The sequence below is a fragment of the Sander lucioperca genome, chromosome 16 (genome assembly GCF_008315115.2).
Source record: "Sander lucioperca isolate FBNREF2018 chromosome 16, SLUC_FBN_1.2, whole genome shotgun sequence".
NCBI classification, from domain to species: domain Eukaryota; kingdom Metazoa; phylum Chordata; class Actinopteri; order Perciformes; family Percidae; genus Sander; species Sander lucioperca.
The window spans coordinates 18,583,459-18,605,565 of record NC_050188.1 but is presented as its reverse complement, the minus strand read 5'-3'; the positions used below and the strand labels follow the sequence as shown (position 1 = coordinate 18,605,565).

Below are 22,107 nucleotides of genomic sequence, written 5' to 3'. Positions count from 1 at the left end.
CACACACACACACACACACACACACACACACACACACACACACACACACACACACACACAGCGTGTATACTTTTGCCTGTATTATGCCTTGTTTTAATGTCATGGTTGCTGCTGTATTCAAATGCATTGAGTGACACACAGAGGGGCTGATTGAGAATCTAAAAGAGAGGCAGTAAAAAGTAAATAAATAAAAAAAGACAAATAAAAAGAGTGAAACAGACAAAGGGTTAAGATTGAAGACGTTTTCTTCAAATTATACAAAATAAATATGTTGGAATTAACTCACCCGAGCAGAAAATTCAGAAACATATTAAATAGTCATTCGCCTATTGGCCAAAAGTGTGAGAACAATCTGCTAACTCCAGTATCTACAAATGATGGTTTATATTAAGGACATATAGTGTCTTAGTATGATCTGCACTATCACTTCATGGCCTTTAGAAAAACAAGCTTCCCAAATCCAGCCCATAAAGAAACTGAGCAGTGAAGCCTGTAGCAGAAGATTAGAAAGGGGAACTGCTGGATCCTGCTGATTCAGTGTTTTGCCATGGAGAAACACAGCAGGTGACTCATTTACATAATGTTTCAGTGGGGAACATAGTCTCCAAAGAAACCAAAGTGAGCCTATAACTTTTGCTAAAAAGGGGCAAATTATTTCGGGATAATGGTAAGTCTCAAATGCCGAGCACAAAAAGAGCACAAAATAGAAGAGTCATATTAAGTAGGCTGTAGCAGCAGAACTGCTGAGTGTATTTAATTGAGAAATTGTGCGTTTTATTGACTGTGAATTATTTCATTTGTATGAGGAAGAAATGAAATAGTGCAGCTTTAAACTGCTGCCTGACACTTCCACTCTTCCAGATAACTTTAGCGTCAACCCATCCAGTACACAGTAGGGATGACATTAGTAAGCAGCAGGTAGCAACAAGGCAGCAATATAAAGTGCAAAAAGACAAGATAAGGTGCCAAGATACAACCAGTGCAAAACAGTGTAAAGACAAGACAGTCTAAAAAGTGAGTGCTAGAAGGGTGATTTATTGTAACAATGGCCCAAATTGGCACATGTAAAGAGTTTTGGGGCTAGATAAAACACCAATTAGCAGCCATGACATAAAGGCCAACACTTTTGAAATATGCCACTGGGAGTGAGCTTCCAATGATCTTCTGTTCTTAGTGATCAACGGGTTTGGGAGGAGTCACACCGGTGGGAAAGCCCTGCCTAGCAGGAGTTGTCCCGCTCCTTCCTCATTCACCGCGCTGCTCTGTGCCGTATAGTGGCGGTGGCTCTGGAGGATCACACCCCGCCGAGTGAAGCACTCAGCCCGGGCCTGGAGTCCGTGTGGCCTCGCGTCTCCTTTCTTCGCAGGCTGGCAGTGAAGGGTGCACAAAGGAGGTTTGGGTGGAGTTGTAGCCCGATCTGAGGAATGTGACGCGCCGACGGGAAGGGAACGCATGCACATCGGCGGTTTCACCGGGGAGAGAGATAGTCTACCCGTCGATACAAAGAGAGGAGACAAGTTCTACCGCAAAGTTAGTAGGTATGGAGTGGAAATAAAGGTTTGAAAGTGCAAATGGGACAAAAGAACCATATGTACAGAGGGTCTATTCTATTCTATTGTGTTCTGTCCTGTTTTATCTTTTAGGCTACTGTAAATGTAGCCTATCCTAGTACACTATTATTTACTGTGTTTTATTCTAATTCTAATTCATACTTTATACTTATTATACTATTAATTCTTTATTATTTTATTCTTGTTGTATATTGCTTTATTCTATTATATTGTGTCCTGTTTTATTATCCTCTATCATTATTTTCTATTCTATTGTGTCCTGTCCTGGTTTAATATCTTCTAGTTGTGTCTATTCTATTCATTACTTCATGTGGGTGGAATAAAAAAGTGAAATGCTGGTTACTTTCCTCACCCGCAGCCTGAAGTTGATAGAGGATTAAGTCATCCAGGTACCTGCAGCTGTGCATTGCAAAACCTGAACAGTATTGTTATTGTCTAAACACACAGAAGGCTGGCACTGACAAACTGTGCTGCTCTTTCTCCTGTCCTTTGAATACATTCAAGGAAGAGGGAAAACAGCTACTTATTTTTTTTTTTTTTTTTTCTAGGGGTAATAAATAATGCCTGAAAAGGTAGAGACACTTTTACAAGCATGTCTAATGCATCGGTTGCACAATGCCCTGTACGGATTACAGGTCATGTCATTAGGCTAACTTGACATGCCTCTAATTTAAAGATAATTGGTGAGGTCATACAAAGTTATTGTCCTCTAAGCATGGAGCCTTGTATGTTGAGCAAGAAAGACACCCTGCACGTCGTCTCCTACATACTTTGATCTATAGCCTCTCATAGTATCTTTATCACACACACATCAATTTTGTTTGCAGCAATGACCCAAACAAGTAAAGTTTTCATTCAAACTTTACCTTGACAGGCTTTGCCTTGATTCAGTCAAAGTGACTCACTGGATAGGAATAATCCAACATGTGTTTGTAATTTGAGGGGAAAAGTTTGTAGTGCAAGCTTTTTTTGTGGCCTGTCTCTGCATGTGTGCTTCTTATTATAGATTTCATCTTGTCACACTAGCCATATGGCCAGGGCTGCATCCCATTCATAGCTTTGTTTGCATTGTGTGTGTTACAAGGGATCATTGTCTGTGGTAGTAATTCATGTATGAGCAATATCAGCTTCTGGGGGAGTGAAGAAGCAAAGTAGAAGCATTTTTATGCTTTTATTGTTGGGTTTTCCACTCAAGATAACCACAGACATCTTAAGGCAGTTGGAACAGATGACGAGGACCTCAGTGGACCTGTTTTTCTAGCAGCGCTGCTATGTAAAACCCAGCTAGAAACAGGGAGGATAGGTGCTGCATTTGTCCTCACATACAGTATACATTAACCTGACCTTGAGCTGTCTTTTGTGATTCAACAGTCACCCTGAGGTGTGATGTTATACAGAAAAACAAGTTGTGCTGTGTTTGCTCTTATCTGTGTTTGTGTGTGTTAATCTGCCGAAAGTGGCATTGAAAGGTCCTGACAGGAGCATCAGGAGATGAGTGGCTCATCCCTCCAAACCTGTTTTCAGGTATTCTTTTATAACTGCATTCACACCGAATAATTGCACAAAATGAATCGACCGAAGAGCTATGCCAGATCAATCATAGTGCTTGTTTAGTGAGCAGTGTTCAGATGCGTGTGTGTGGGAGACAAGACAGAAAGCCGAAAATATTTTTTGGAGTTTGTACTTGATAGTTTGTGTCTCCTCAGGCTTGTTTCTCTGGTTCACATGTTGAGACAGATAAAAAATGTTCTTCTCTCAGCTCTTCGCTTATTATTTCTCTCGCTCTTCTGATGGCAGGAATGCTAAGAATGAGCCATTCACATGCTTAGTGAGCAAACATTGGGCACATCAGCATAGTGGGTTTGTCAGCCTTGAGGAGCTGCAGTCGATTTTGCCTGCCTACACTGTGTGGTTTAGTGTTTCAAACTGGCTTTGTTAATGGTGCATTTAGGGCAGGCTGGTCCTTTTGTGGGTAACAGAAAGGGTTATAACTAAGGGAGTAACAGAGAAAGTAAGTTCCCTATCATCATGTCACTATCTACTGTTTAATGCTTACTGAAGTTGCTATAACAACAAACAAAGCAGCAATATTTGTTTGAATATCCGAGCAGTCAGCCAGGTGAGGTGCCATGCATCTTACATTGTGTTATTCTGTTGCTTCATTCTGCACTAACCCAAATGTCAGGAGGGTGAATGAGAAACCCCAGGGCTCTGTTTGGTGCTAATGCGCTCTTGAGTCACCCACTTAGCTGAGCTGATGATGGGATAACATAAATGTGACAAATTAAAAAAATGGTTTGCTTGATAGCTCATATTCACCTCAGGGTCCATTTGCATTGGTTCGCTGTGTTCCTCTACGGTGGAGTTAATCGATAATGAAAATTAACGTTAGATACACCACTCTTTATTTTTCTAACTGAAAGGCAATGACAGCATTTCTAACCATTTCATAATTTGAAAAGCACTTGCTGTGTTTTTGTTTTTGTTTGTGGCTGTTGTGTTGCTACACATGGTAGCTGACTTTTCTGAGGTTTAAACATTATGACGAGCACAGGCAGGTGCACATCTCTCAGTTCATGGCTGTTATCACAAGTCCTCAGGTATACACATAACTGCTGCCTCAGCACAATTCACTTGTATAGAGATCAAGCCTCAGGTGGCTAGATTTCTTTAAAAAATAAAGAACAAAACAAAATGCATCAAAGTAGTTGTGATTTTTCCCATTTTAGAAACTTGGCAGAAGTAAAATTATTCCATGCAAGCAACGTGTGCGTCTAACATGACTCCCTGCCCACTATGGAACTTTTAAATGAGAACAGCACACCACAAAGGCCCAATTTCTATGGCTCAAACTGAGTAAGGAAACAGGATGTCAGCCATTTTGCCAGCAGATGAATCACCACAGACATTTATGTTGCAAGTTATCCCCAGGCAAGGCCAGGCCGGGCTACCCGGTGACTCACCAGGCCTCTGAGTAAACCAGTGTCTCCAAGTGATTGCAGGTTAGGACTTGGGGCCCTTTGCTATCACCCCCGATCTCTCAAGTGTGTGTGGAAGTTTACAGAAAACACGTCACACACACACGCACACACACACACACACACACACACACACACACACACACACACACACACACACACACACACACACACACACACACTTCTAAAGCAGGTACAACCTTACAAAACGTCTGCTCACCCTCCCACTCCGACCCCAGGTTAGCCAGGCTGTCAATCAACCATAGTTCCTAAGACTGTACGTTTCCATGGTGATACAGTATATCCACAGTCAAAAACACTTCCGGTTTCAACCACAGCTGCAATGTGCAGAAGGAACACATGTATATTCCTGATATTAAAGAGTTTCACCAGCTTACTTTGGATACTGGAATTGTTTGTTAACCCGGATCTCCCCCATCAGATGACCCGTCCAGTGTGCAGCTGTCAGCACCACATTAAATATCAACGAGGGGGTGTCCTGGCTGGCTCAGCTGATGGTGCATAATAACACAGGACTGTGTTGAGGGATGGAATCCAGCCTTATCGGTGATAGTCTACTTCATCTTTTGAAAGCAGATTAACAGATGCCAAATAATGATGGCAAAACGTATACTAAACAAAGTGGATTGAACCAGCTATTGTTATTAGAGCTGAAAGTAGTAGTTAATTATTTGGAAATTAAATCAGCATTTTTATATGTTAACCAACTATTTTTTTCTAGCAAAAACACCAGACATTGCCTTGTTACAGCTTCTCAGTTGTGAGCATTTGCTGCTTCTCTTTTTCTTATGTGATCATAAACTGAACATCTTTAGGTTTTAAAGTGTGGGCAGACAAACTATTGGATGGCCAAATAATGAATTGATTACTTGTAAAAAATTAAATATATAAAATAAAATAAAAAAATAATCTGCAGATTAATTGATAATGAAAAAAAGCGTTCGCTGCAGCTCTAATTATTATATCCTCCCTTGTTGTACAGTTTCTGTTTGTCCAACTAAGTTGTCTATGCCTTCCATCTATCTTGTTTTTCGATGGTGGCTGATTGCCTCGTTTGGGCTTAGAGTGAGAGAATTGGTATCTAATAAATCGATTCATCCACGGATGAAATTATGTGAATAATGTTGAACTTGGCGCTTAAGGTCTGTGAATCTGCAAAGTGAATCCTAAACTCTCTCCACCCTCTCTTTCTCATTTAAACAATCAGTTATTGCACATTCACAAATTGATATTTACAATGTTCCTTTCACTACCTCAAATTAAGTTAAAGGCAGTTCAAGTCATGACACAGCTAATAGGATACTCATGCTCGCCTAAATCAATGTGTGTGTGTGTGTTATGACTGAACCAGAATTTTTAAAGGTTGAGGACTGAGTAGCAACTTGAAGCATGACGCACCAGCATGAAGATTTACTGAGCAGAGATATGAGAGAACCTGTCTATACACCTCTAAATGCCTTTCCCACCTCTCCCTCTCACCTCCCTTTCTCTCACTTCACTCCCTTCTTTCTCTAACTCCCATTGTATTTTTGATATCCTGTTGTTCTTACCTTTATGTAATTTTCTCACAAGCCAGATTGGATTTCAGTTAATCATTGGTGCTATCACAAGCAGGATATTTAGTTGCTGAATACAACGTTACAAAAAAGGGCAGTTAAGCAGTGTGTGATGCCATAAATAAGAAGTTATGTTATCTTTCAATCACAGAGTCTAACTATAAAATTGAGTTTATGGTGAACAACAGAAGACAGAAAATGATGATGAGTTGGGGTTAAGTATTTTGTCTAAAGAAGTTGCAAACTATGTCTTTGTATTGTTTATTATTGTCCAAGGTCATCCAGTCAAATATTATGACATACGTTGTCAACAGTTATTTTAAGTTTAGTGTGCCACATTTACTTTGTATTTGTATAATATGTATAATAAATATAATTAAATATTAATGGCAATAATAAAAGCAAACCATCAACCTCAACTTATTTATTAGTGATTCATAGAAGAACCTGCACTGACTGCATTCATTTGCCTTGTAAACTTAGAAACGTGGCCCTCGGCTGGGAATTATTTTTTTTCTGGGGAGATCTGTCACAACTATTAACTCCTGCCAGAGTATAAGCATGTGGTATTGTGTGCCAGTTAAGGTGTGCATACTCCTTAACTTACTGCACAGCCGTTTGACTCAGCAACAATAGACTCTTTGTGTAAGGGGTTATAGGTAATCTTTCTACTTGTGTATCCTGACATAAAGCATTCTTCCTCTCACCACCCTGAGGAATATTTAGTTGAATTATGAGTATTGTATATCACTGATGGAAAAGTAGTGTCTTATCTAGTTGCAACTACAAAAGCAATGTGATTAAACACATGGCAATATGTAACTGTTTTCTCTAAGAAACCTGTAATTGTTTTTTTCTAAAACACTCAAACAAACTGTACAGACACCTGAACAAATAAAAATATGAATAAGTTGATAAGAGCATTGTGCATCACATTTTTAAATGTTTTCTCTCACTGAGCTTTTCTTCCTTTCTGCACAGGTTTAAATTCCTCCTCCCTTATCTCTCCTCACCCAGGCCCTGATTTTTGACTCCACCCCTCTCTCCAACCATGGCACATCGATCTCAGAGTTCATCGATTGGCGATAACCCCCTCGACCCAAACTACCTGCCCCCACATTACCGTGAGGAGTACCGCCTAGCTATTGATGCTCTGATAGAAAATGACATACAGGTAACACTACATTTTTCTACTTCTGTGTTTTTACGTGTGTATGTATGGATATTTATTTAAAATACTTCAAAAAGACTGAGACATTGGTTTAATCAGACTGATCTCATGAAATGGCGTATGTATGACACGCCAATTCGTATGCCATTATTGGCATGTTATCAAGACACATACTTGCTTTTTAGCGTGTTTATCAACGCCGTTTGGCCTACATTGAGTTACATTACCTTGCGATTGCGTGTGAATTGATGCCGTAGCGAGTAGTATGAAAGGGCGAAAATCTGCATAGGGAGGTTGGTCAGGGTGGTGGATGGGTAAAACACAGGACTTTCACCCACAGGACTTTCACTCAGGAGACCGGAGATCGTGTCCCACGTGTCACGTTTCCTAATCTCAACCGTCGCTTTGTTCTTTAACTAAATCCGATCCCGTTGTTCGTTTCCTAAACTCAACCAGTTCTTCTTTTACTAAATCCAACCCCGTTGTTCTTTTCCTAAACCCAACCCGCGTCACGTTTCCTAAACCCAACCGTAGCTTTCTTCTCGCGATAACACGCCAAGTGGCGTGTATGTTTACGTCCTCTGTATACAGCGTAGACATACACGTGGATAGCTCAAAATGCGTACAGATAACACACCACTTGGCTTAAGAAAGTGGGCGTGTATGTTTACGTGAAGTCATGATGTCATGTTGGTTTAATGATGTCATGAATTTGAGTGTGTCTCCTGTCACAACAGGGTTACCATGAGTTCCTCCAGTCCGCGGATGTGGTCGGTTTCCTGGCACAGTCGGAAATTGAATTCATTAAGTCAACAATCCAGACGCCCAACCAGACCTCCAGCGTCCCAGAGCTGACATACCATGAGGGACGTCAGGATGCTGATGGCTCCTCCGACACCTACTGGCCGATGCAGTCCGACCTGGCTGCCCCGGGGCTGGACCTGGGCTGGCCGCTGCCACAGCAAAGCTTCATGGGGCCCACAGAGGTCACCACTCTAGTCAACCCCTCCGACCCAGACATGCCAACCATCAAGCAGCAGGCCAGGAGACTCATTAAGAATGCACGCCAGGTAAGTAAAAGGCAGAGATGGGAAACTTAAACCTACATATCCGGTTCGCTTTCAGCAGGTAATTCTGAAAAAAATGGTATCTGAGGATAAGATCAAAGCATTCTACGTACATAAATTCCAACCTATTATAACGCGCGTACCGCGTAGCGGTGAAAAATGCTACCAATGCTTTTGTTTCTACGCACATGCTATACTTTTTCATAGCTAATCTAAAAGTGATGGGTGGGAAACCTATGATGTAATAAATTAACACACCATTTCTTACTACCATATCAGTATGAACTGTACAAATCAAACTGTATCTTTTCACACTAAAAGTTGAGATAAACGGCTGCCAGTGACTAGTGTATGTGTTGGTTATGCCATCTCATTGTTAGTTTAATCTTACTTTTTTTCTGCCACTGCCAACTTTGCCACCACTCCCTTGCATATGAATTTCTTACTGGCAGGCCTTTAGCTAAATTCAAAATATAATTAAAACAAAACGAACATGCCAAATGTCAGGCAGTCAAACCTGTTGATGTGGGCCGTGTCATTGTCTGTCCTCCATTTCTGTCTTTGTGTATAGAGTACATGTTTGTCTTGTTTACTGTAACAACATTAAAAGTGTGACTCTCCTGTGTTCTGGCATACCAGTGTTTCAACATGCATATAGAAGACAGGTTCTGAGACAGGAGTCATTCATCTTTCTATGCAATGTGTATTGTGTAAATTTAGGAGAGATTAACGTACATTGTATTGCTGATACACTAAGTGTAGTTAAATGCCCATTTTGTTTCAGTTATATGGTTGAGAGCATAATTCAATGTTTTATTTTCCATTGCTGATAAACAGCCAAGGCCAAAGTTCTTTTAAATGATGTAAATGTTCACGTTTTGCAATTTTATATTACCTATTCAGTTAAAATCATTATAAAACTAAACTAATAAAGACCATATTACATTGACTGAACCTTGACTAGTTTTCTTGTGTTTGCTGTTCTGCTTCAGGTTATTGCTGTGGTGATGGACAAGTTTACAGATGTTGACCTTTTTGCGGACCTCTTGGATGCAGCAGCACGCCACGTTCCTGTTTATATTCTACTGGATGAGCAGGAAGTCCATCACTTTGTCTCTATGGTCTTCAACTGCAAAGTCAACTTGGACCAACATCCTGTGAGATTGCCTTTTCATTACATTTTCTCAAAAAGACTGGGCTCACTGTTGTCTATCCTTTGGCATTTATTGTGTTATTTACTTATTTATAACACATCATTTCCACTAAGTGTGTCCATAACATGATTGAAATTTGGTTTTACAGATGTTGCGTGTCAGGACTGTGGCAGGAATAACCTATTATTCCCGTACGGGGAAATCATTTAAGGGGCAGGTGAAAGATCGTTTCCTACTGGCTGACTGCAAAGCTGTACTCAGTGGCAACTACAGGTGAGTCATTTGTTTTCATTAAATCCCCGAGACTCATTCATTCATTCTGTAAATGCCAGTACTTTAATTGCCTCCACCATTCTTTCTTATTTTCTTACAGTTTCATGTGGTCCTATGAGAAGATCCATCGCTGCATCGCCCACCTCTTCCTCGGGGAGCTGGTTGCCACCTTTGATGAAGAGTTTCGCATTCTCTTTGCTCAGTCAGAGCCTTTAGTTATTGACCCATCTGATGGAGCACTTGCTCTCTCTGACTCCAGCAGTTACTTAGGCAGCCAGTTCGGTTTAAAGAGGACCCAGTCTTTGCGTAACCCCACAGGTTACCGAAGGCAGCCTGAGATTCCCTCTGCCTTCCCCTATGGAGACTCTGATCATAACCTTGCACTTCCTTTCCGGAGGAACGATCCATTTCGTCACACTGTTGAACCTGGGGTGGGAATTACAATAGGAAAGTATTCCCAGCAACAGTTTCGTCTGCAGCAGTCGTTCCTGGAGCAGGGAAGGTCCATAGTTTCCAGGCAGATGGAGATAAGTACCAGTGGCTTTAAGAGGCACAGCTATGCAGAGGGAACCCAGGAAAACTACTCATCTTCGAGGCAATACATGAAGCACAGAGTCATGAATAATTTGGACGAGACAGACTTTCACAGGTAGTTAACCCTTTAATATCTACAACTGTTTGGAATCTGAATTATTTAGAATCATCACATGCATCACCACCTTATGTGAGTACAGTATATGTATTTACACATAACAATACATTTATAATCAAATAATTAAGAAACTCCGTATTCTCTTCACAGGGAGCAGACCCAAACTAGCCATTACTACAATGAAGGGCCTGGGCCGGGTTCTGGCAAGGGACACTACGACAGACTTCGAGGTCGTCCTCCACAACTCTCCATTGACCAGTATTCAGATTCAAGCTTTCGCTCAGATCGGGAGCCTCCACCTGGAAACTATAACCGAGAATACTTTTCATCTGAGGACTTGAGAGGACCTGAGGGGTGCCAGGCACCTCCATTAGCTGGAAGGTATGTAGGAGATTCCACCAATAGGAGGCCAACCATAGGTCAGGCGTATGCCTGCCAGAGCTCACCCACACAGCCCCACCCACCAGAGAAGAAACCATTTGCCAAACAACCTGATCAAGAGCATGATGAAGATGCAGATGCTAAGCAAGGCATGAGGAGTTGGAGAATCCATTCCTATCTTAGCACTTATGAGGACAGTGGAGAAGAAAGTGTGACTCAACCTTTGGGGCCTGATGCATTTGAAGATCCTCCACCATCTCAGCAGCCAACTGGCACTGAAAACTCAGCTCCCCGCTTTGGAATAAAGGAGCCACCGAACGTTCCCCCCAAACCCAGACCAGATATCTTGAGACCACGGTTTGGAAAGCCCATGTTACCTGAGAGCAACAGTCGAGACTCTGCCCCAACAACAACCAAGGATCTGCTACCGTCAGTCAGTGACTTGAAGCCATTTGTACTGGAGAAAAGAGGGAGGGAGGCTGAGAAGGAATGGGAGAGACAGCCAGAGAGGGGTGCAGCAAGGGAGGTGGGTGTGGATGTGGAGGTGAAAGAGACTCCAGATCTCTTCCTGTCCAAACATGAATCATTCCGTACACGGGTTAATCCACTCCTTCAACGTAACTCTCGTCTGCGTTCCTCGCTTATATTCACATCGTCCAAGGCAGAGATGCACAGTGGTAGCCTGGGCCTAAAACCAGCCACAGAGGAAGACGAGGAGTTAAACTCAGTGCGCACTTCCTCGATTGTGGCCCAGATCCTAGAGAAGAGGAGGTCATTGTCTCGTGAGCCTTTTGAGTGGAGAAAGAAGGCTGAGGAAAGAGATAAGGAGAAAGAAAGGGAGAAGGATAAAGAAAAAGAGAAGGAGAAAGAAAAAGAGAAGGAGAAAGAGCGACAGCAAGAGGAAAGGGAGATTCGATTAAAAGATGAGATTAAAGCAAAAGAAGAACCTCAGAAAACCAACAAAGAGGTAAAGACAACACCAACTTTTGAGAAATCTGATGTCACAACATCATTATCTATGAACATGAATGACCCAGCAAATAGACTGCAGTATTTCCAAGACCTGGCGGCCAAAAGAAAAGCCTCAAAAATGGGAACAGAGTCATCGCTCAAAGCCCCAGAGCCTGCTGAAAAAAAGCCAGACCTTTCTGATAAACCTCCCCTAAAACCTGCAATGACTCCAAACATCCCAACTGTTAGTTCAGCAGAACCTGAACCAAAGAAGATAGACATATCTGCAAAATTGGCAGAGCTCACTCGCAGATCTTCATTTAGTTCCTCAAAACCACCCATATTAAAGCCTTCTGCAAGCTACCTGAAGCCTTCAGAGACAACTCCACTTCAAAAAGAGGAAAATGCATCAGATGGTCAAAAGAAGGATATATTCAAGTCTCTAAAGCCCCTTCCTTCACCTAAGATCTTCAGGAGGGATCCGTTGAAGTTCAAAGGATTGAATCCCCGTCGGATCTCCTGTGATGAAGAGATTCTGACCACAGACGCTACTGATGCAGAGAAGAGTGAACTGAAAAAGAGTCGCTCTAAAAGTTCTTCAACTCTGCCACGTGATGATTCCAGGGAAGGATTGCAAAAAGTTATGGGATCTAATACATCCATCAACACACTTGGTGAGGGAAAGGGTGAGGGGAAGACACTCGACTTCTTGAAGAAGCAGACGCAGAGGCTAAAGGGATTACTGGGGCCCAAGGATAAAGAGAAGAAATCTTCAGGAGACGATAAGGGCATGAGCACGGTCAGAGAGATCACTGAAGATATAAGCAAAAAGCTGAGTTCATCAGCTAGAGATAAAGAATCTACCACTGCCGACCAAACTACAGCCAATCACAAAACATCAACCGGCATATCAGGCCCATCTCGATACCAGGCCCCGGGCAGCTCTGTTCTGTTCAGTAGCAACCTACGAGATGACACCAAAGTCATTCTAGAGCAGATCTCGGCCAACAGCCAGAAAAACCGACTGGAGCGAGAAGAAACAGGAGGGGACAAAGAAAGTGACGATGGGGAGAAGGGGCTGGAGGGACAGAACGCCATCAAGAAAAATCGATTTCTGCGTCCCTCAGGCAACGTCCAGGAGCGGGAGGGATTGCTGAAGAGGATGGAGAGTTTGAGGAAGGAAAAGAAGGTCTACAGCCGCTTTGAGGTAGTCTATCACTGCAAGAATGATACTTGCAGCGTGGATGGGAAAGAGATATGAACAAAGGCATAAGTAGCGTTAGGTGTGTAAAGAACTTAAGTAGTAGATGTATTAGGGGAATCAGGGGTTTAGATTAAATTACATTACAAAAAGCCAGCTGTTTAAAATATAAATCCTGTATTGTCTGAGTCAATCAGACGCAGCAGTAAATAGTACACTTGTGAGAGTACAGTACAATTAGAGACTTAAATATGAAAGAACAATCTCTTTGGAACTTTCTGAGCCATAAAAATGATCAGATATGTTTAAACTCATGTTTAGGTTACGAAATGTTTGATTTTGAATTAAGAGTTTGTTCAGTCAGTTTGAAAATGGAAATAAGACTTTGAAATATATATATATATATATATAAACAATCATGTATATTATAATTATTACAGAAATAATTAAGTAGTTTGTATAACTGAAAGTAGTTTTTATTCCCAAACAATGAATGTTTAACATAGTGTCTGCTTTTAAGCTGTGAAAATAAATTTTGGTGGACAAGCTAATGTTCATTGCTTTATATTTACACAATAGAAGTCTAGTACAACTATGATTGCTATTGATTGTAATTCTATTTTAAATACTACTGAATTTGGTCCTACCTTTATTGGTATACTGGTTAAATTTAAGTGTATTTAAGAAAAGCAGAACATGCTGTCCCTTCATAATATTGACAGTAAATGACAGACGGAAATAGGTTCATGAACTGTTCACTGCATTCACTGTTATCCCTGTTGTTCTCTTAATAGATGGGGAATAATCTTGGATAACGAAAGATGGAGGAGCCACCTTTTATATGGGAACTATTTATGTAAGATGATCAAAAAGACCTATTGCCCATATGTGCCAACGCCACTCTCAAAGTACCTCTGTGGCTCAACACCAGCCTTTCCTGGATTTCCACACGAAGTAATACAACTTGAAAAGACAATATATAAAAATACTGAAAATAAACTGAAGTCATTGGGTTTGGAATGTGCCTATGTGCCAAGACCTGGAACTACTTTGACCTTATATGGTGACTGAGAGAAAGAAGAGTGACTCTACTTGCATTCTGGCTGCATGGGCCAATGTTTCACCTAGGAGGAAAAAGGTAGGGCAATTTACATAAAACTGAACTTGTACAAACGTGACTGGGGGAGTATGAGAGAGGATAAAAGAAAGACAGTACATATTGCACCCGAGGGATGGAAAATAGACCCATGCCAGTTAGAAAACATGGCGGTGTATGACTGCATGTGTACAAGTGTTGTGTGATTCTGCAAGTGTCTGTGTAGCTGGGACTTGTTTTAAACTGAATGGGAGAAAGTGTCCTTGTGGATTCATTGTGTGCCAATGGCCCACCAAAGGTATTACCAAAGTTAGGACTATTATTAATCCAGAACAGAAAGCAAAGATAAGAAAATGAAGGGGAAAGGAATGACATGAATAACTGACAAAGAGTGAAATGTCTGTAAGATTATAGAGAATGAAGAGTAAGACAATATCAGAATGTGAGAATGTGTTTATGTCTAATTCTAATGATGAGGCAGATTTTCGATAGAAAGTAGAGCCTGTCGTGAACTTTACCCTCTCAAGAGTGTTATGTGCCTTTCTATTAAGGTGTGGACACAATTCATAGAGTTGAAAATGTCAGATAACCATTCAGAGGGGACTGTAGGTTTTCATGATTAGAGGAGTTGAGGTAAATGTAAGTGTACTAGTGTTTGTCTCATGCAATGTAAATAAAAATGTAAAGCATTTAAGTTGCCCTGAATCACTTTAAAAAAAAATGTGCCCCTGTTCCTCTGTATGTTGACTTCTAAATAAGTCTACTGCATAAAGGAAAGGAAGAGAAAAAAAGAGAAGCTACATTTTGCAGTACTGGAGCAGGGCCATGCCTCCTTTCATAAGTTACTTAACTTCTGAGACCTACGCCCTACGCAGGACTGCTAACTCCTTTGTTGGTCTGTAAACACTAGTAAACCAAAGATTTAGTTATATGGTACAGTTCCCAGGCTGCGAGCTCAACTGAGCATCAAACCATTTATTGTGTTTTTCTTTTTTACAGTACATCAAATGATTGGAGGATCAATTGCTATATGGACACTTCAGGGGTTACACTGTTTGCTATAAGGGATTATATTGTACATATTAATATAAAAAGGGCTTGTTGATAATCTAAATGACAAATTAGATAGTGACCACACTCAGTGTACTATCGAAGTGCCTTGTGTTTATTTGTAATTAATATGCAAGTATGTGGTCTTGGCTGTAAAAACGAATTGGCATTAATTAGGGGGAAATCATTTGCACAGGGGTCAATGTGTTCTTTTTTTTTTTTTAAACCTCAGATAGTATTACATTGTATTTGAAATACTGCAAAAAAAGTTGTTTATTAAATCTCTTTCAAACTGAAATTGAATGTGGCTGTGTGCACATAGTATGTGTGTATATTGTAGTGAAGGGTTGTACTGTTTTTATTTATAGGCTCTTTAAGATTCATAAAATAAACCCATGTGACCCATGTGTATTTTTTTAACAATTTCACAACATTTTTATTTTAGATATATGAACACCTTTATATTATGTCAATACACAATATTTCAATATTTAAGTAAGAGGATAGTACCATACAGGATACTACTACTGGCACTTGAAAAACACTATTTACCAGCAACAATGTAAAATATTTCAGGTTTCATAAATACATCAAAACAAACCCATGCCTTACAGAACAGTTAATGTAAAAGCATGAAATACTTACAGAAAAGTAGCCAGGACACAGGAATTAACAGAGTTTGGTAGGCAAACATTTTACTTGGATGTCACTGGTATAAATTGTAGTTGAAGTTGTGACTAAAATTCTGTTTACATTTTTATTTTTGGTCAACTAAAGTTTTAGTTTTTTGCCGTACAGGTTAGGAAGGATATTTCAACGCTTGGACTGATGAAATACAGAAGCTGCCATTTGTGAGATTTTCACTCGACAAGAAGTGATCAAAGTGCATCTAACTGGAAATAAAACAAGAGACTGTTACCTCTGATTCTTTAAAATGACCTACGAACAGTTTTACTCCTCCTGAGTCTCTGCAGCTGTTGTCACTGGCTGCTTCTGTTTCTTCATCTCTTCTAGCTCCTCATCGAGGCAATGCAGCTGAGCCAACTTAATTTGTTCTGTAAGAATCACAGAAAAAGACCAAAGATCAAAGGGGTTGGACATGGAAAAAACAATATAATAATGCATGTTCAAGAATAAACGTTTAATAGACCTTTTTCATGGCAGACATGTTGACACGTCATAGTAGGAAAAGCACAGGTGTATTCAAAACCATTAATGATGGCTGCATTCCACTTAGGAGAGGCCCTGGTATTGTACATGCTGACTCACTGAAATAGCTTACTGGGACACTTGATGGAATTGAGCCATCGTTAAGGTTATCAATTTCAGCTGTGCTTTTCCTACTATGACAAGTCAAAATGTCTGCTATGAAAGAGGACCATTGCTTGCAGAAGGATGGACATAAATTATGAGAGGGTACTTACCAGCCGATAACAGTTGACTTTTCGTATTCCCAGCACTCTCTATTTCTTGTGGGAGCCTTTCTGGAGTCTAAGTTACAATTTGAAGGACAACATCATTAACAATATCAACAATGAGTCACATTTTCATCATTCTGTTTTAGAGATGTGGGAAAAAATTATAGATGTCAAACTCATTTTGATATAAAATAGATAAACTTACAAAGACAGAGTGCAGATTCTTATGCTGCTCTATCAGCTGATGAAGTTGGTTTTCAAACTTCATCCTGCAAAAACAGGGCTGACTTTAGTTCATTTCTTTTTGACATTTACATGGTTGTTCGATATGTTAAAAAAATAAAGTAATATATCATTGCACTGTTAATAGGTACCGCTGCTTCCGGTGTTTAAGCTTGAATTCCTGGATTTCACATCTGTACTCTTCCAGCAGTTCCTCACTTTTCTTGTTCTGCTTTAACTGCCTGCACAACACACACAACTCACTCAACACAAGATAAAAGCATCTTGAAATATAAAAGATTTCCACCTGTACCATCATTTCACCCTAGACTTACAGTGATTACTGTACATCGCAGACTGCAACATATTCCTCATAACAACATTTGATCCCATATACATATATAGTAAATCGACGGCAACTAATGTGCCCTTAAGTCTATTACAATTTGAACCTGCTGTGTGTAATGCTGTATATAAAATAGCATCATCACATGATCCTTTGACAGTACACAAAAGCCATGTACTACCCAAGGATGTTGTGTATGGTACAATCAATCACACTGTATCACACATCATCACACATGAAAGTATGCTTGCCAGGTAAATACTTGTAAATGGGGATTCGATTAGTTATAACAATGAAAGTAAACAATACAGACAACATATACAAGCATAAAAAAAGAAAAAGAACCACTGACAGGAAAAACAAAGAGCCACAAAGGTATTCAATTCAAAAGTCTGAAGTGAAGGAACGGAATGTTTTGTCACCAACAAATATGTGGTTGATGTCCAGGATGCAATCAGACTCTCATTAGGCTTTATAAAAACTAATTCAATGACACAGGTACATATCTTAATGTTATCATATCAAACCACCTTGGTGGAGATGGCTCTAGTCAACATATGTTACTGAATAAAAATGCATTATTAAAATGGTACATTGTTATTAAAAGTTTAAATTTAACTAATATATAATTAGGAAATGTCTTAATATTCAGTACAAATGGACTGAAGAAAACCAATCCAACATGTCACAGTAGATCCAAAAATACAGGTAAGATGTAACACCAGACTATTTCTCAAAGAAAAAAATATCCAGGATTCTGATAAGTTGCTGCCATCTAGTGTTACATATCGCGCAAAGAAAAATGTTAACGGGTCATGTTCAGACTTCAGAAAAACACACATTAAATATTATTATTTATCTGGTTAGTGTGCAGAACTCACCTGGAACAGTCCTGCTCAGACTCCTCACACTGGAACTGCAGCTTCCTGCACAACTCTGGAGAAAAACATCACACAGCTCATCAGATTATTCATATGTATTGGCTGTGTATATACAATAGATGACATATTTGTTTTCAGACCTAGTCAACCAAAAAAATTAACTCTGCATGGCTTAAAATCATCATATTTATTAAGCTATAATCAATTACACATGTACAGTTGTTTGAGTATGTACCTTCTTTTTCTTTATGGATTCCTTCCAGTTTGTAAGCTTCAGTTTGTACTGTAAAAACAACAACAATGCCTAGTAATAGTATACTATGATAAAATAAGCATATATGGTAAATAACATGTGGCATAAATAGTTGTCTAAAGGATAGCAAATACAGTTACTATATACTTTTAGTAGGTCTTTGACTACATCTTAGCAACATACAGCAAGTACAATAAGTGTATTGTATGTAAATCAAATACAATTATTAGAGATTATTTTGTGTCTTACAAGTTTCCAGCTCTTTCTGCAAAGAGTCACTGACAGATTTGAATTCCTTAATTTCTTCTTCCAGGGCTCTTTTACCTTGAATAAAACAAACCGTGTAACTACAACATGACAACAATTATATTTGTTGTTTAGTAACTTCACAAAAGCTAGATTCAGGGATCACATATTAACCTGTAAAATTGACTTCTACATGATATTGTTTTTCACAACAAAGTCAGAATGGGTCTTGTAGGGTGTTGCTGTTCCCTACAAGATGGAGATATTAATCATATCTCATGAGTCTCCATTCATCATGTTCTGATACTCCTTGGTGGGAGTAACAGGTAAGGATGTACCTCACTGAAGATACCAGAGCATTGACGTAAGAACGGTTATGTTCAGTGCGTAGAGCTGTCTTACTCACGGTTTTAAATTCCCGTGGTCGCGTTCAACTTTTATTTGTTACATGCAGTTTGATGTGTTTTGCTTAAACTCAAACCCTTACTACGTTAATGTGTAACGATGTTTGTTCTATATGCCATTCTTTCTGTTAAACCTAAAGGAAAACGCGTGCTCATTAGCATATGGAAAGCACAACCAGCCTTCTCATTGGTGCAAATTCCCACAGCTTACTATCAATCTCAGACCTCCGTGTTAAAGAGTTTTCACATTGTACGATCAGTTTACCTCTATAGGACACCTACACGCGGTTCACGTGTCTTTTATAAACTAGCTTTGATGTAATTACAGAAAAACACTGCGCGACTTACCATCGGAAGTGGAAGTGTAGCTTCACAAAGACTAACTAACATGTCAAGATGTTAACTCCACATTCTGCTTTCGCTAGGTTACCACCAGTTGAATTTCTGACCGACTTGTAGCCTACATACTAGCGAATATATAATTATGATTACAGTACTCGTACTGATCAAATGGTTAATCTCTTAATACAACAGCTAAATAATGCGCTAACCGTCGATTTATTAAAGATTCGTACCACAGCTCCACGCATGCGCGACACAAGCACAATTCAACGCGAAGACGGAGGTTTGCGGCAGTGACTTCTCAGCCGTGCCTTTCTACTGTTTATTCCCATAAAATAGATATATCTATGGTTTGTACCTTGTGCTTGACCGAAATGCTTTGCAGTAGATTGAAAACGTGAAGCATTTTCTGCATTGTTTTTGTCCCAAATTAAGGGGAAAAGATCCAATATACAAAGGAAGTGCATGTGTGTCAATTCTAAAATAGAAAACAAAACATCTCCCATTTGTCCGAAAGATGTCGCTATTAGGTCTGACCAGGCCTGCCTATACCCTCCATGTCAACTAACTGCTCTCTGAAGTACCTCATTATGTGCACATGAGAATTCAAAATATCTGATTTACTAGCAATTCAAAAACGCCATAAGGTCAGTCAAACACTACCTTGTTGCAGCCTTCTTAATTTGCCCATCAACTGTTCAACTTTGGGCTCCTGCTGCATTCCTCCACCTGACAGCAGGGCATGAAAATATATCAGCCTTGTTTAGGGATTTTAAAGATTGGTTTAATTTGTACTTTGTACAAGTTTACCTCCATTCATTGGTGTAACATTAATCAAGTCCTCAATGTTGAATCCTGTTAAATAAAAATAAATGTTAGATAAGTGAAACACTTTTGTTTGACTTCCCATCATGTTCCAACGTGCCTACAGCACATGTTAGCTGGCTAAAAGTGTCACTCTATGTAATGTTTAGGTTAAATTTCAGGTTGGCCTTATTAGTTACATGACTAAAAGTTAGGTGGGTTTATGTTAACTCAGTGGTTCCCAAATGGGTCCTTGAGGGAGACCCCAGGAAAAAGAGAAATAGCTACTTTATTTCCACTATAATTCGATCCATAAGTAGCCTAACACAATGACACAATGTAAGACTATTTTGGTAATGTGTTTCATACACCTTCTGTAATAAAACATCTAAAAGCAACATTCTTATCAAATGGGGCTCCGTGGTCTAACTTGTGTCAGTTTAGGGGTCCTTCAAGTGAAAAGGTTTAGGAACCACTGAGCTAGCTAGCTAAATGTCACTCAATGTAATGTTAGGGATATCCTCAGGTTGTTAATAATAATAATAATAAATGGCTAAAGGTTAGGTGGGTTTAAATTAATTTACTTAGCTAGCTAAGCTTTCTGCAAAAACAATACCATTACAGCAATTTACAAATGGGCTCAAACTGAGATAACGTAACGTTAAAATTAACATAGTTTTAAGCTAAGATAACACAAATAAAGTTAACTAACCTTTCTCCTTTAGCTAACACATCAATTTAGTCTTTACCAATTTAAATTAAGTTAAAATGACACTTAATTAACGGTGATACCTAAATGATTAGCCAGTTACAAAGGAAGATACTGACATTTAGCCGTCTTTGCAGTCATATTCTGCATACAATGCTGTTACCACCGTTTTATTAAAGCATCTGTTGGCCTTACAGAGCCAACAGATGCTAACGTTACTACTTAGCTATGCAGTAACTTAAATGTTTTCTTAAATAATTATTGTAGGCATTTTAAAATCAGTATACTTTTGCTACTATAATTACGTATAGTTCAACTTAAATTTACGCCGTCTAACCTGCCAATTCGCTCATGTTTATCCAGTCAGAGGAGTCTTTTCTTCAACTATCCAGAGTCCTCCTAACCGTCCTTATCTGAAGGGACGTGTGCACCTATGTGCACGAGGACGGAACCAGAACCCGTTTGGCGCCACGGTGCGCATGCACCGGCCTGCCTGTACCCCCCACAGTAGCATATTTTTTTAATATAAAAAATACTATATATTTATATATTGATTTATAGCAGGAAAAGTATAGTTACAGACTTGTTCCAGTGGCTGGAAGAAAAACAATTACTGCTTGTCTACAAAAGACTCAACAACTAGAAGGGCACTCTGGTATGCTCCATTTCACAATTAATGCGTGTGAATTTTATCCCAGTAGGGAAATAATCTTTACGATTATTCCGACACCCCTTGAATGCAGCACAAATGCCCTGGCCTGTCCATGGATGTATTAATAGAAGGGCCTATCTCGCAATGTTAACGAAAGTGAAAAATAATTTGCGAACCGCCACGTAATCATGGAAGTATTATGTTCTTCCTTGGCCCATGCTACACCCCTCCACCAGTTTCATGAAAATCGGGCCAGTAGTTTTTCCGTAACCCTGATATAAAAACAACAAACAAACAAATAAACAAGCTGGGCCGAAAACCCTCCTCGGCGGAGGTAACGAATAAAGATAACTCCCCCTCGGCTAACACAGGGTAAAGCTTATCTCCGATTTATATTTCAAATGTCCACATTATTTACAGATCGACACTTTTGTGTAATGATATTTTTGCTGAATGGAAATAACTTAATTCAATAAATTAATTTGCATTTCAAGGTCATTTAATCTTTTAAATCAAAATGTGGGCCTGTAACAACGTATCCACTATTCATACGCCTTAAACCTGACAGATACTTGATTTTTGAGACCGTTGTCAATTAAAGACAAAAAAATTATAATGATGAATTAGCAATATTTTGAACACATAACAAAACTCAAATAAGGATTCCTCAACTTTGGTTAGAAATGTAAACATATGCCCTGAGTGGGC

The 22,107-nt window shown here is 39.5% G+C and overlaps 2 protein-coding genes and 1 non-coding gene across 7 annotated transcripts; 1 reads left to right on the top strand and 2 right to left on the bottom strand.

The window, feature by feature from the left end:
* The first annotated feature begins 1,215 nt into the window (after positions 1-1,215).
* On the top strand, positions 1,216-15,523 carry fam83hb (family with sequence similarity 83 member Hb). Of its 4 annotated transcripts, XR_004895377.1 has the most exons (9): positions 1,216-1,538; positions 7,144-7,300; positions 8,035-8,367; positions 9,357-9,521; positions 9,667-9,791; positions 9,892-10,440; positions 10,594-13,058; positions 13,771-14,114; positions 15,072-15,523. XR_004895377.1 is itself a non-coding variant. In XM_031296317.2 (8 exons), exons 2-7 carry the CDS (start codon positions 7,178-7,180, stop codon positions 13,034-13,036), a joined length of 3,738 nt encoding a protein of 1,245 aa, XP_031152177.1. In that variant the 5' UTR covers positions 1,216-1,538; positions 7,144-7,177; the 3' UTR covers positions 13,037-13,058; positions 13,771-15,523. The 4 variants fall into 4 exon arrangements, 3 of the variants coding, with proteins under 3 accessions (XP_031152177.1, XP_031152176.1, XP_035849053.1); XM_031296317.2 differs by having other exon boundaries at positions 13,771-15,523; XM_031296316.2 differs by having other exon boundaries at positions 7,108-7,300; positions 13,771-15,523.
* On the bottom strand, positions 15,338-21,292 carry si:ch211-199g17.9 (uncharacterized protein LOC108180085 homolog). Of its 2 annotated transcripts, XM_031296319.2 has the most exons (10): positions 21,085-21,291; positions 20,045-20,089; positions 19,898-19,963; positions 18,492-18,566; positions 18,225-18,272; positions 17,990-18,044; positions 16,915-17,004; positions 16,746-16,809; positions 16,547-16,613; positions 15,338-16,177 (listed from the first exon to the last, which is right to left on the bottom strand). In XM_031296319.2, exons 1-10 carry the CDS (start codon positions 21,098-21,100, stop codon positions 16,074-16,076), a joined length of 630 nt encoding a protein of 209 aa, XP_031152179.1. In that variant the 5' UTR covers positions 21,101-21,291; the 3' UTR covers positions 15,338-16,073. The 2 variants fall into 2 exon arrangements, with proteins under 2 accessions (XP_031152179.1, XP_031152180.1); XM_031296320.2 differs by lacking the exon at positions 18,492-18,566 and having other exon boundaries at positions 21,085-21,292.
* On the bottom strand, positions 18,705-18,837 carry LOC116047525. The gene has a single exon (XR_004104406.1). It is a non-coding gene; the product is annotated as a U8 small nucleolar RNA (small nucleolar RNA).
* Positions 21,293-22,107: the final 815 nt, after the last annotated feature.

Bases quoted from the DNA above. Each gene is read 5' to 3' on its own strand.
- fam83hb (XM_031296317.2), top strand. From the start codon at position 7,178: ATGGCACATCGATCTCAGAGTTCATCGATTGGCGATAACCCCCTCGAC. The intron at 9,522-9,666 runs GTGAGATTGCCT...TTGGTTTTACAG, and splicing joins TCAACTTGGACCAACATCCT to ATGTTGCGTGTCAGGACTGT. The intron at 10,441-10,593 runs GTAGTTAACCCT...TTCTCTTCACAG, and splicing joins GACGAGACAGACTTTCACAG to GGAGCAGACCCAAACTAGCC.
- si:ch211-199g17.9 (XM_031296319.2), bottom strand. The intron at 17,005-17,989 runs GTGAGTTCTGCA...TGTGTTGTGCAG, and splicing joins TCTGAGCAGGACTGTTCCAG to GCAGTTAAAGCAGAACAAGA. The intron at 16,178-16,546 runs GTAAGTACCCTC...TGATTCTTACAG, and splicing joins AAGTCAACTGTTATCGGCTG to AACAAATTAAGTTGGCTCAG.